Source organism: Oncorhynchus mykiss, chromosome 3 (assembly GCF_057628025.1).
Source record: "Oncorhynchus mykiss isolate SJ-2025 chromosome 3, ASM5762802v1, whole genome shotgun sequence".
Taxonomy (NCBI): Eukaryota; Metazoa; Chordata; class Actinopteri; order Salmoniformes; family Salmonidae; genus Oncorhynchus; species Oncorhynchus mykiss.
In genome coordinates, this window is record NC_143024.1 from 92,607,603 (window position 1) to 92,621,610 (window position 14,008).

At 43.8% G+C, this 14,008-nt stretch overlaps 1 protein-coding gene across 1 annotated transcript; it reads left to right on the forward strand.

Moving 5' to 3' along the window:
- Positions 1–812: 812 nt before the first annotated feature.
- On the forward strand, positions 813–6,749 carry cnga4 (cyclic nucleotide gated channel subunit alpha 4). The gene is made up of 6 exons (XM_036965240.2): positions 813–903; positions 1,572–1,678; positions 2,545–3,128; positions 3,465–3,710; positions 4,320–4,485; positions 5,124–6,749. The coding sequence occupies exons 1-6, from the start codon at positions 860–862 to the stop codon at positions 5,735–5,737; spliced, it is 1,761 nt and encodes a 586-aa protein (XP_036821135.2). The 5' UTR covers positions 813–859; the 3' UTR covers positions 5,738–6,749.
- The last annotated feature ends 7,259 nt before the right edge of the window (positions 6,750–14,008 follow it).

The following is a 14,008-nucleotide window of genomic DNA, read 5'->3' on the forward strand; positions in this document are numbered from 1 at the left end:
TTACATCATTGTTTGTTTTATAGCCTATCCTTATCAAATGAACTGAGAAGTCAACACCATCTAAACCCTTTGGGATTTGTTGCTGCAGGACTAGTTGGTTCATGAACAAATGAGGTCCCTGAAGGGATCTACCTGCCGCCTGGATAGAGAGTCACCTGCTCCCCTCCCGCGGAGACAGTTCAGCGTGATCAACAGGTGTGCCGCTGCTCAGGTAGGCTTGGCTTGTTGTCATGTTAACACAGCAATGCCACTATAACACCAGACAACAGAGTTGTGCGGGCAGCTTACACTTCAACTCCCTTATTACTACCAGGTACCTCTGCTGGACCATCAGGGCGAAGGCGCAGGGAGGGCCTATGACTGAGGCAAAAACTTTTGACAGATTAGATAAGGGCAGAATGAACCGATGGGCGAGGGTGTTCAGGTGGCATCGGATGCAGAAAGAGGACGATGAAGAGGAGAAGAAAGAGGAGGGGAAAGATGAGAAGAAGCTTCCGGCAAAGCCCAAAGTGAAGTAAGAGACTTGGGCAAAACATGACGGATACATGATAGCATAGATACAATTTATAATTTAAAATAAGTTATAACATTATAGATGCTTTTCCCAGCTCTAGATTGATGTTGTTGAATGTTACTCCTTTAATCTAATCACCTTTACTATTTATTTTGTTTTATTTTTTACCTTTATGGTTATTGTTGATGTCATTATCTCACTTCGCTTTAGAAACAGTGACTTCGTGCCATTCATGCTAATAAAGTTGATCTGAATGTGATATTTCTCTCTGCCCATCTCCTGATCAGATGGACGGAGTGGGTGGTTGACCCATCAGAGGAGTTTTATTATGGATGGCTCCAGGTCATGATCTTCCCCGTCTTCTACAACTGGATCATCATCATCTGTAGGTGAGTGTCTCAAATGTACAATAATAATAATAATAATAATATTTCATTTCCCTGGCTCAATATGCATTTTAGCATTGTAGTATAATTTCTACAGGTGCCAGTGGTCTATAATCCACCTGAATAATAAATGGACCTCACAGAAACCTGAAACATGTAAACCGATTGAATTGTCATTTTGTAGCCTCCCGGGTGGCGCAGTGGTCTAGGGAACTGCATTGCTAGCTGTGCTACCAGAGACTCTGGGTTCGCGCCCAGGCTCTGTTGCAGCTGGCTGTGACCGGGAGGTCTGTGGGGTGACACACAATTGGCCTAGCGTCGTCCGGGTTAGGGAGGGTTTGGTCGGTAGGGATATCTTTGTCTCATTGCACACCAGTGACTCCTGTGGCGGGCTGGGTGCACCACAGCACGCTAACCAGGTCGCCAGGTGCATGGTGTTTTCTCCAACGCTGGCTTCCAGCCAATGTGCGTGCTGTCTTAAAGAAGCAGTGCGGCTTGGTTGGGTTGTGTTTCGGAGAGGACGCATGACTTTCGACCTTTGTCTCTCTCGAGCCCGTACAGGAGTTGTAGCGATGAGACAAGATCGTAACTACTAACAATTGGATACCATGAAATTGGGTAAAATTAAAAAAAGATGATATTTGAACATGGAATTTTACCTACTTTTCTAGGACATGCTTTAAGGAAATAGAGGATGAATTCCTGACACTGTGGCTCACGCTGGACTACTGCTCCGATCTCCTGTACGTGGCTGATACCATCATCAAATTTCGCACTGGTAAAGATAAAACATTTTTCTACATATAGGAACTGTGTGTGGTCTGCCAGTGCTGGGTTAGAGAACATCTTTTGTCATTATTGTACTTACTAGATCACGATTCACAGTGGTATTTTAAAGAGTCACTGAACAACACAATCCACAGTGGTATTTTAAAAAGTCACTGAACACGCCAATTGGCACGTGTGTTTATTTTTCGATTCCTGGTTTGGTTAATTATGATTGTCCCTCATGAGACACTGTAGACACGGAAGCCAATATCTCTTGCTCAAAATCCCCAGAATGAATCTAAGATAACACAAGAAATCTGTTTTTGCCGTGGATGTTTTAGTTGCGCAATTTTACATCTAAGGTGTTTGGTGCAGTATTTGCAAAGTGTTGTCTTATGTAAACTAAGTCGGTCTGCTGGACAGGTCTGTTTCACTGTCTAATGCTATTGGATAAGGAGCAATCACCACAGCTGTTCACACCATGTTAGTGGGCAAATTAACATGGTCAAATCAAAACCCAACCATCATTTACCTGTTGTGACACACGGATTGCTGTGATAATATAACTATGCTTTCATACATCTAGAATAATAGTTTCTGACTCATATCGACGCCACATAGGCCGTTTTCAAAGGATTTATTTTGTATTTTTTTAAGGCAGTTGCTCTTTAATGCTCTTAAAAGCATGTGAAAAGCCCATGTGGAGAGCCCATGACTGAATTCTGTAAGAGGACGGAGAGAGAGTTAATGACTTCCTTTTCTTTCGTGATGACTCCGAGGCTTAGTTAAGTTATGAAATACATATTTTTTTATATCTCTGGTGATATGAACTTAACTCTGACCCAGACTGTATCTGTGCTGTGTTGCCACCTGCAGGTTTCCTAGAACAGGGTATCCTGGTGCAGGACAGGGACCGTCTGAAGAAGCGGTACCTCTTCTCCTCACATTTCCTGTTGGACCTGGCCTCCCTACTGCCCACTGACCTCCTCTATCTGTACTTCGGCATCAACCAGCCACTGGTGAGGGTCAACCGCTTCCTCCGTATCTCCCGGCTCAACGAAGCCATGGACCGCATGGAGACCCGTACCTCTTACCCCAACACCTTCCGCATCTCCAAGCTTATGCTCTACATCTTCGTGCTCATCCACTGGAACGCCTGCATCTACTTCGCCCTGTCCAGTTACATCGGCTTCGGGGTGGACCGCTGGGTTTACCCAAACATCACCGACCCTATGTTCTCCCCAGTGAGGCACCAGTACATCTACTGCTTCTGGTTCTCTGCGCAGATCTTCACCACGGTGGGCGACACGCCACTGCCCGACCGCGAGGAGGAGTACCTGTTTATGATTGCTGATCTGCTGATCGCCGTTCTGGTGTTTGCCTCCGTCGTGGGGAACGTGGGGAACGTCATCACCAACCTCAGGGACCGAGACAACGTCTTCTTCCCCAACCACGAGCTGGTGAGGGGCCGGGGCCAGAGTATTGTTTTCTCCTCTATTTTATAGTCAGGGACATGGGGGTGGTGGGTCGGGGTCAGGCAGCCTTAGTTTTTCCTAGCCCCTGTGCTTCTGCCTCTACATTGCTTGCTATTTGGGGTTTTGGCTGGGTATCTGTACAGCACTTTGCAACAACTACTGATGTAAAAAAAGAGATTTATCAAATACATTTGATGGATAGCTCTGTTACCCTTTCCCCTAAAAGAGTTTGCCTTGCATTCTCTCCCAGTGGCAATATACTTTCTGAAGGATCCCAGGATTTGTGACAGGCCTGGCTAATTCTACTTTATTTCATTCCAGGTCAAAGGCTACCTGCGCAACAGGTACATCAGCAAGGAGTTGCGTAACCGTGTCAACGACTGGTACCAGCACCTGTACATCAACCGGAAGATCACGAGGGAGAACGAGATCCTACAGCAGCTTCCCGTCCAGCTGCAGACGGAGATCGCTGTGAGCGTACATCTGCCAACGCTCTCCAAGGTCACCATCTTCCAGAACTGTGAGACCAGTCTGCTGGAGGAGCTGGTGCTCAAACTCATCCCGCAGGTCAGAGGTCAAGGGTGAAATGGACAATCTGCAGTTGCTACATCCATTTTTGGACTTATAAATTTAAAATATATGCAACCATTGATTCTTGAAGGATACAACTTACTCCGTCAGAACCCAAAATGTAAGCTTCTTTAACTCCTTTGTTTGTAAACAAAGTAAATTAAAACAAACACATTTAGCTGACGATTCTTATCCAGAGTGATTAGGGTTAAGTGCCTTGCTCAAGGGCACGTCTACAGATTTCACCTAGTCAGCTCGAAGACTCGAACCAGCTGCTTTTCAGTTACTGGCCTGACACTCTTATTAACCGCTAGCCTACCCACTGTTAATCCTGGTTGAAAGTATCACTTTGATTTCTCCAGCCCTGTCCGTTAGCTGTTCACAAACTTAGCGGTGGGGTATCAGCTTTGTTCTTTTTCTAACTGCAGATTGTCCCTTTAAAGCCGGGTGTAATTCTTGTTATGTCTGCGTAGTCAATGGCGGTTGACATGTATATGACTGCTAACTTGACTCGTGCTAGAGAACAATATTTCAGTTAAACATTACTTTGTTGTTTTTTTGTGCGACTGTAGCCATGACTTCCCAGACATGTCCTCTTGCCTGTAGGTGTATAGTCCCGGGGAGTACGTGTGCAGAAAGGGGGACGTGGGACATGAGATGTACATCATTAAGGATGGGAAACTGGCTGTGGTGGCAGACGATGGCATCACACAGTTCGCTGTGTTGAGTGACGGCAATTTCTTCGGGGAAATTAGCATCCTGAACATCAAAGGTGAGGAGTAATTCAGCACATTTATAGCATGTCCCTAACATTTTAACATTCCAACAATCCAACATTCCAGCATTCCAACATTCCAACAATCCAACATTCCAGCATTCCAACAATCCAACATTCCAACAATCCAACATTCCAACATTCCAACATTCCAACATTCCAACAATCCAGCATTCCAACAATCCAGCATTCCAACAATCCAACATTCCAACAGTCCAACATTCCAACAATCCAACAATCCAACATTCCAACAATCCAACATTCCAACAATCCAACATTCCAACAATCCAGCATTCCAACAATCCAACAATCCAACATTCCAACAATCCAGCATTCCAACAATCCAACATTCCAACATTCCAACTTTCCAACATTCCAACAATCCAACAATCCAACATTCCAACACTCCAACAATCCAACATTCCAACATTCTAGTATTCTAACATTCCAACACAATGTCTCAATGGACAATCATGTCCCTAATAACCCAACACAATGTCTTAATGTACAGTCATGTCCCTAACATTCCAACACAATGTCTTAATGGACCCACAGTACAGACTTTAGAGTAGAAGTCAAGCAAATGAAATGTCAAAATGCCTCACACAAATACAACATTCCTCATCCTCTGGCAGGAAACAAATCAGGCAACCGTCGGACGGCCAACATCCGCAGCATCGGCCACTCAGACCTGTTCAGCCTTTCCAAGGAGGACCTGACAGACGTGCTGTCTGAGTTCCCAGCTGCCAAGCGACACCTGGAGGAGAAGGGTCGTCAGATCCTCACTAAGATGGGCATGTTGGTGGAGGCCGCGGAAGGCGAGGAGGAGCAGGACGAGGAGAAGGTGGAGGTCAAGGTGGAGAGACTGGAGGGTAACCTGAACACCCTGCAGACCAAGCTGGCCCGTTTAATGGCAGAGCTGGAGTCCAGCAACCGCAAGATCCTGGCCAGGGTGGAGCAATTGGAGCTAGAGACAGAGGGCTGGGAGGACAACTCGCCTGAGGAGGGAGAGGGAGGGGAGGTGGGGAGAAGGGATGGGGTGGGGATGGAAGTTGAGGGGGAGCGAGGAGAGGCGGAGGGAGAGGACCAGGCAAAGGGGACTAAAAGAGAGAATGAGGGAGAGAAGCACGCGGAAGAGACTAAAAGAGAGGATGAGGGTGAGGGAAAGGATGAAGGATATGGAGAGGAAAAAGGAAGAGAGGAAGGAGAAACAAAAGAGACTGAGAGAAGAGGACAGGAAGACATGTAGAGGACAATAAGAGAGAGGACAGGAAGACTTGTAGAGGACAATAAGGGAGATGAGGACAGGAAGACGTAGAGGAAAATAAGAGAGATAAAAGGAAGACATGTAGAAGACAATAAGAGAGGACAGGAAGACATCTAGAGGACAATAAGAGAGTACAGGAAGACATGCAGAGGACAATAAGGTAGATGAGGACAGGAAGACATGTAGAGGACAATAAGGTAGATGAGGACAGGAAGACATGTAGAGGACAATAAGAGAGATGAGGACAGGAAGACATGTAGAGGACAATAAGGTAGATGAGGACAGGAAGACATGTAGAGGACAATAAGGTAGATGAGGACAGGAAGACGTAGAGGAAAAAAAGAGAGATAAAAGGAAGACATGTAGAAGACAATAAGAGAGGACAGGAAGACATCTAGAGGACAATAAGAGAGGACAGGAAGACATGCAGAGGACAATAAGGTAGATGAGGACAGGAAGACATGTAGAGGACAATAAGGTAGATGAGGACAGGAAGACATGTAGAGGACAATAAGAGAGATGAGGACAGGAAGACATGTAGAGGACAATAAGGTAGATGAGGACAGGAAGACATGTAGAGGACAATAAGGTAGATGAGGACAGGAAGACGTAGAGGACAATAAGAGAGAGGACAGGAAGACATGTAGAGGACAATAAGAGAGATGAGGACAAGAAGACATGTAGAGGACAATAAGGGAGAGGACAGAAAGACATGTAGAGGACAGGAAGACATATAGAGGACAATAAGGTAGATGAGGACAGAAAGACATGTAGAGGACAATAAGAGAGAGGACAGGAAGACATGTAGAGGACAATAAGAGAGAGGACAGGAAGACATGTAGAGGACAATAAGGTAGGTGAGGACAGGAAGACATGTAGAGGACAATAAGAGAGATGAGGACAGGAAGACATGTAGAGGACAATAAGGGAGAGGACAGAAAGACATGTAGAGGACAATAAGAGAGAGGATAGGAAGACATGTAGAGGACAAAAAGACCAGGAGTAAAGACCTGGAGGGGAAGCAGGACTAAAGACCAGGAGGGGAAGCAGGACTAAAGACCAGGAGGGGAAGCAGGACTAAAGACCAGGACGGGAAGCAGGACTAAAGACCAGGAGGGGAAGCAGGACTAAAGACTAGGACGGGAAGCAGGACTAAAGACCAGGACTAAAGACCAGGAGGGGAAGCAGGACTAAAGACCAGGACTAAAGACCAGGAGGGGAAACAGGACCAAAGACCAGGAGGGGAAGCAGGACTAAAGACCAGGACGGGAAGCAGGACTAAAGACCAGGACTAAAGACCTGGAGGGGAAGCAGGACTAAAGACCAGGAGGGGAAGCAGGACTAAAGACCAGGAGGGGAAGCAGGACTAAAGACCAGGACGGGAAGCAGGACTAAAGACCAGGACTAAAGACCAGGAGGGGAAGCAGGACTAAAGACCAGGACTAAATACCAGGAGGGGAAACAGGACTAAAGACCAGGACTAAAGACCAGGAGGGGAAGCAGGACTAAAGACCAGGACGTGAAGCAGGACTAAAGACCAGGACGGGAAGCACGACTAAAGACCAGGAGGGGAAGCAGGACTAAAGACCAGGACTAAAGACCAGGAGGGGAAGCAGGACTAAAGACCAGGACTAAAGACCAGGAGGGGAAGCAGGACTAAAGACCAGGACTAAAGCCCAGGAGGGGAAGCAGGACTAAAGACCAGGACTAAAGACCAGGAGGGGAAGCAGGACTAAAGACCAGGACGGGTAGAGGAACAAAATGAAAAATAAGATGTGGAGCAGTAGAGAGGAGAGAGGATGACAGACGGGGATCAAGGGAAGGAGAGAATGGGGTTGGTGTGGAGAGGACTGCAAAAAAGAATACAGTTATACCTCACTCTTGACAGGACTGCAAAGTGCTGACCAATGTACCACGATGACAACAAGTTCCCGAACCCTGATTGGTTTGAATGGTGTCAGCAATTTTTTACATCGTGTTCTTTTGAACTTACCCACATGAATTGGGGGTGTTTGGAGTACTATATAGATAGAGAACATTGAACACAACAAGTCAATAACTAGATTTTGACAAGAAATCTGATAGAACCTTATAGTTCCAAGCTTTCGATAGGCTACCACTATTCTATTATCACTTTAATACTTAAACGCTGAAAATGAGCTACAATAGTTTTACAGTTAAAGTAGGAAGTTTACATCCACTTAGGGTCAATAGAAGTCATTAAAACTTGTTTTTCAACCACTCCACAAATTTCTTGTTAACAAACTCTAGTTTTGGTAAATTGGTTAGGATGACACGTCATTTTTCCCAAAAAATGTATGCAGACAGATTATTTCACTTATAATTTACTGTATCACAATTCCAGTGGGTCAGAAGTTTACATATACTAAGTTGACTGTGCCTTTAAACAGCTTGGAAAATTCCAGAAAATGATGTCATGGCTTTAGAAGCTTCTGATAGGCAAATTGACATAATTTGAGTCAATTGGAGGTGTACCTGTGGATGTATTTCAAGGCCTACCTTCAAACTCAGTGCCTCTTTGCTTGACACCATGGGAAATCAAAATAAATCAGCCAAGACCTCAGAAATAGTATTGTAGACCTCCACAAGTCTGGTTCATCCTTGGGAGCAATTTCCAACTGCCTGAAGGTACCACGTTCATCTGTACAAACAATAGTATGCAAGTATAAACACCATGGGACCACGCAGCCGTCATACCGCTCAGGAAGGAGACGCGTTCTGTCTCCTAGAGATGAACGTACTTTGGTGCGAAAAGTGCAAATCAATCCTAGAACAACAGCAAAGAACCTTGTGAAGTTGCTGGAGGAACCAGGTACAAAAGTATTTATATCCACAGTAAAACGAGTCCTATATCGAAATAACCTGAAAGGCCGCTCAGCAAGGAAGAAGCCACTGTTCCAAAACCGGCATAAAAAATCCAGACTATGATTTGCAACTGCACATGGGGACAAACATCGTACTTTTTGGAAAAATGTCCTCTGGTCTGATGAAATAAAAACAGAACTGTTTGGCCACAATGACCATCGTTATGAATGGAGGAAAAAGGTGGTGGCTTACAAGCCGAAGAACACAATCCCAACCGTGGTAGCATCATGTTGTGGGGGTGCTTTGCTGCAGGAGGGACTGGTGCACTTCACAAAATAGATGGCATCATGAAGCAGGAAGATTATGTGGATATATTGAAGAAACATCTCAAGACATCAGTCAGGGAGTTAAAAGCTTGGTCGCAAATGGGTCTTCCAAATGGGCAATGACCCCAAGCATACTTCCAAAGTTGTGGCAAAATGGCCTAAGGACAACAAAGTCAAGGTATTGGAGTGGCCATAACAAAGCCCTGACCTCACTCTTATAGAAAATTTGTGGGCAGAACTGAAAAAGTGTGTGTGAGCAAGGAGGCCTACAAACCTGATTTAGTTACACCAGCTCTGTCAGGAGGAATGGGCCAAATTTCACCCGACTTATTGTGGGCAGCTTGTGGAAGGTTACCAGAATATTTGACCCAAGTTAAACAATTTAAAGGCAATGAAACGGAATACTAATTGAGTGTATGTAAACTTCTGACCCACTGGGAATGTGATGAAAGAAATAAAAGCTGAAATAAATTATTCTCTCTACTATTATTCTGACATTTCACATTCTTAAAATGAAGTGGTGATCCTAACTGACCTAAAACAGGGAATTTTATACTAGGATTAAATGTCAGGAATTGTGACATACTGAGTTGAAATGTATTTGGCTAAGGTGTATGTAAACTTCCGACTTCAACTGTATATAATAGTCATTCAGAATAGTCATTGCAGTCAATCATTCATCACAGGAGGTTGGTGGCATCTTAATTGGAGCTTTTGGTAATGGCTGGAGTGGAATAGATGTGGAATGATATAAAACACATGGTTTCTATGATTCCATTCTATTTGGTGGCATCTTAATTGGAGCTTTTGGTAATGGCTGGAGTGGAATAGAAGTGGAATGATATAAAACACCAGGTTTCTATGATGCCATTCCATTCGCTCCGTTCCAGACATTATTATGAGCCGTCCTCCCCTCAGCAGCCTCCACTGAGATTTATATATTTCAACAAACCTATTTGAAAGGCACATACAGTGCCTTTATTCTACTAGCTTAAAGAGAATGCAGCAACATAATGTTGCTTCCCTGGATAAAAAAAAATGCATACATGATATGCCTGACAGAGAAACGCCTGACACAAATGCTCTCCATCCAACCTCACTGAGCTCGAGCTGTTTTGCAAGGAGGAATGGGAAAAATGTCAGTCTCTCGGTGTGCAAAACTGATAGAGACATACCCCAAGCGACTTACAGCTGTAATCGCAGCAAAAGGTGGCGCTACAAAGTATTAACTTAAGGGGGCTGAATAATTTTACACGCCCAATTTTTCAGTTTTTGATTTGTTAAAAAAGTTTGAAATATCCAATAAATGTCGTTCCACTTCATGATTGTGTCCCACTTGTTGTTGATTCTTCACAAAAAAATACAGTTTTATATCTTTATGTTTGAAGCCTGAAATGTGGCAAAAGGTCGCAAAGTTCAAGGGGACCGGATACTTTCGCAAGGCACTGTATTTCTTGAATGTATTGATTGAATGTTTGCAGTTAGGAACTTCACCTGGTGTTGAATTTCTGTCAGGCGTTTCTCTGTCAGGCATATCATGTATGAATTTTTTTTTATCCAGGGAAGCAACATTATGTGGCTGCATTCTCTTTAAGCTAGTAGAATAAAGACGTATTCCAGGAAGCGTAAAGGGACACGTCACAGCTTTTGGATTTGCTCACCTCCTCATCTCTTCTTCTTATTGGTGTCCTTTAGTAGTGGTTTCTTTACAGCAATTCGACCATGAAGGCCTGAATCACACAGTCTCCTCTGAACAGTTGATGTTTCAGATGTGTCTGTTTGTTGAACTCTGTGAAGCATTTGTTTGGGCTGCAATCTGAGATGCAGTTAACTCTAATGAACTTATCCTCTGCAGTAGAGGTCACTCTGGGTCTTCCTTTCCTTTGGCGGCCCTCATGAGAGCCAGTTTCATCATAGTGCTTGATGGTTTTTACGACTGCACTTAAAGAAACTGTCAAAGTTCTTGAAATATTCCATAATATGGACTTGGTCTTTTACCACATAGGGCTATCTTCTGTATACCACCCCTACCTTGTTCACAAAACAACTGATTGGCTCAAATGCATTAAGAAGAAAATATATTAGCTTTTAACAAGGCACACCTGTTAATTGAAATGCATTCCAGGTGACTACCTCATGAAGCTGGTTGAGAACATGGCAAGAGTGTGCAAAGCTGTCATCAAGACAAAGGGTGGCTACTTTGAAGAATCTCAAATATAAAATATATTTTGAATTTTTTTTAACACTTTTTTTGGTGACTCCATGATTCCATATGTGTTATTTTATAGTTTTGATGTCTTCACTGTTAGTCTCCAAACTTTTGACTGGTATGTATCTACAGTATACAGTATACATAGAGTGGTCATATTATTCATTATGCTGGCTATACCGTTCGGATGCTATTGACATTTTCGTGAGAAGACTGATTTTTGGGATGTCTCCTGGTCTGACAAACGGCCCTGTAAATTGAGACACAGGCCATAAAGAAAAAAATACATCTCTATTTAAAAAAATACACCACATCTCTAGAGCCCTGATGAACTACATTAACCACATCACTAGAGCCCTGATGAACTACATTAACCACATCACTAGAGCCCTGATGAACTACATTAACCACATCACTAGAGCCCTGATGAACTACATTAACCACATCACTAGAGCCCTGATGAACTACATTAACCACATCACTAGAGCCCTGATGAACTACATTAACCACATCACTAGAGCCCTGATGAACTACATTAACCACATCACTAGAGCCCTGATGAACTACATTAACCACATCACTAGAGCCCTGATGAACTACATTAACCACATCACTAGAACCCTGATGAACTACATACACCACATCACTAGAGCCCTGATGAACTACATTAACCACATCACTAGAGCCCTGATGAACTACATTAACCACATCACTAGAGCCCTGATGAACTACATTAACCACATCACTAGAGCCCTGATGAACTACATTAACCACATCACTAGAGCCCTGATGAACTACATTAACCACATCACTAGAGCCCTGATGAACTACATTAACCACATCACTAGAGCCCTGATGAACTACATTAACCACATCACTAGAGCCCTGATGAACTACATTAACCACATCACTAGAGCCCTGATGAACTAACATTAACCACATCACTAGAGCCCTGATGAACTACATTAACCACATCACTAGAGCCCTGATGAACTACATTAACCACATCACTAGAGCCCTGATGAACTACATTAACCACATCACTAGAGCCCTGATGAACTACATTAACCACATCACTAGAGCCCTGATGAACTACATTAACCACATCACTAGAACCCTGATGAACTACATTAACCACATCACTAGAGCCCTGATGAACTACATTAACCACATCACTAGAGCCCTGATGAACTACATTAACCACATCACTAGAGCCCTGATGAACTACATTAACCACATCACTAGAGCCCTGATGAACTACATTAACCACATCACTAGAGCCCTGATGAACTACATTAACCACATCACTAGAGCCCTGATGAACTACATTAACCACATCACTAGAGCCCTGATGAACTACATTAACCACATCACTAGAGCCCTGATGAACTACATTAACCACATCACTAGAACCCTGATGAACTACATACACCACATCTCTAGAGCCCTGATGAACTACATTAACCACATCACTAGAGCCCTGATGAACTACATTAACCACATCACTAGAGCCCTGATGAACTACATTAACCACATCACTAGAGCCCTGATGAACTACATTAACCACATCACTAGAGCCCTGATGAACTACATTAACCACATCACTAGAGCCCTGATGAACTAACATTAACCACATCACTAGAGCCCTGATGAACTACATTAACCACATCACTAGAGCCCTGATGAACTAACATTAACCACATCACTAGAGCCCTGATGAACTAACATTAACCACATCACTAGAGCCCTGATGAACTACATTAACCACATCACTAGAGCCCTGATGAACTACATTAACCACATCACTAGAGCCCTGATGAACTACATTAACCACATCACTAGAGCCCTGATGAACTACATTAACCACATCACTAGAACCCTGATGAACTACATCCACCACAATCATCTGTTTTCTCTTTCTTCTTCTTCATCCTCCTGTTCAGACTGAGATCTATCAGACTACAGTGTCTCTCCTCTTCAATCTGAGATCAGATTACTCTGTCTCTCCTCTTCAATCTGAGATCTATCAGACTACTGTGTCTCTCCTCTTCAATCTGAGATCTATCAGACTACTGTGTCTCTCCTCTTCAATCTGAGATCTATCAGAATACCGTGTCTCTCCTCTTCAATCTGAGATCAGATTACTGTGTCTCTCCTCTTCAATCTGAGATATATCAGACTACTGTGTCTCTCCTCTTCAATTTGAGATATATCAGACTACTGTGTCTCTCCTCTTTAGACTGAGATATATCAGACTACTGTGTCTCTCCTCTTAAATCTGAGACATATCAGACTACTGTCTCTCCTCTTCAGACTGAGATATATCAGACTACTGTGTCTCTCCTCTTTAGACTGAGATCTATCAGACTACCGTGTCTCTCCTCTTCAATCTGAGATCAGACTACCGTGTCTCTCCTCTTCAATCTGAGATCTATCAGACTACAGTGTCTCTCCTCTTCAATCTGAGATATATCAGACTACAGTGTCTCTCCTCTCCAGACAGATCAGACTACCGCGTCCCGGAGATGGGAGAAGGTGCACATTGCCAAACCCTGCTGAGATACTGAGGCCTTTAGCCAAGGCAATCTCACCCCTCCCTCAAACTTCTGAATGAAACTCAAACTCACCAAAGCCCTGAGTAGCCTGTATGACTGTGTGTATGCTTGTTCAGGTAGACCGATGGAAATTGAGTGTTGGCTTTACACACATTCCCCGGCTCCTTCTCACCTTTCACCATTCTCACACCCAATCCCAGTCTAGTTCCCACATTGTTATACTTGTAGTTATACTGCCCTCATCTGGCCACCATACATACTGTTGTGGAAATAAACGTGATATGCAAATATAGGCTCCCTGTCTTTTCTCTGCAGGGTTCTACAACATTAAAACAAT

Bases quoted from the DNA above. Each gene is read 5' to 3' on its own strand.
- cnga4 (XM_036965240.2), top strand. From the start codon at position 860: ATGATCTTCCCCGTCTTCTACAACTGGATCATCATCATCTGTAG. The intron at 3,129-3,464 runs GTGAGGGGCCGG...ATTTCATTCCAG, and splicing joins TCTTCCCCAACCACGAGCTG to GTCAAAGGCTACCTGCGCAA. The intron at 4,486-5,123 runs GTGAGGAGTAAT...ATCCTCTGGCAG, and splicing joins TAGCATCCTGAACATCAAAG to GAAACAAATCAGGCAACCGT.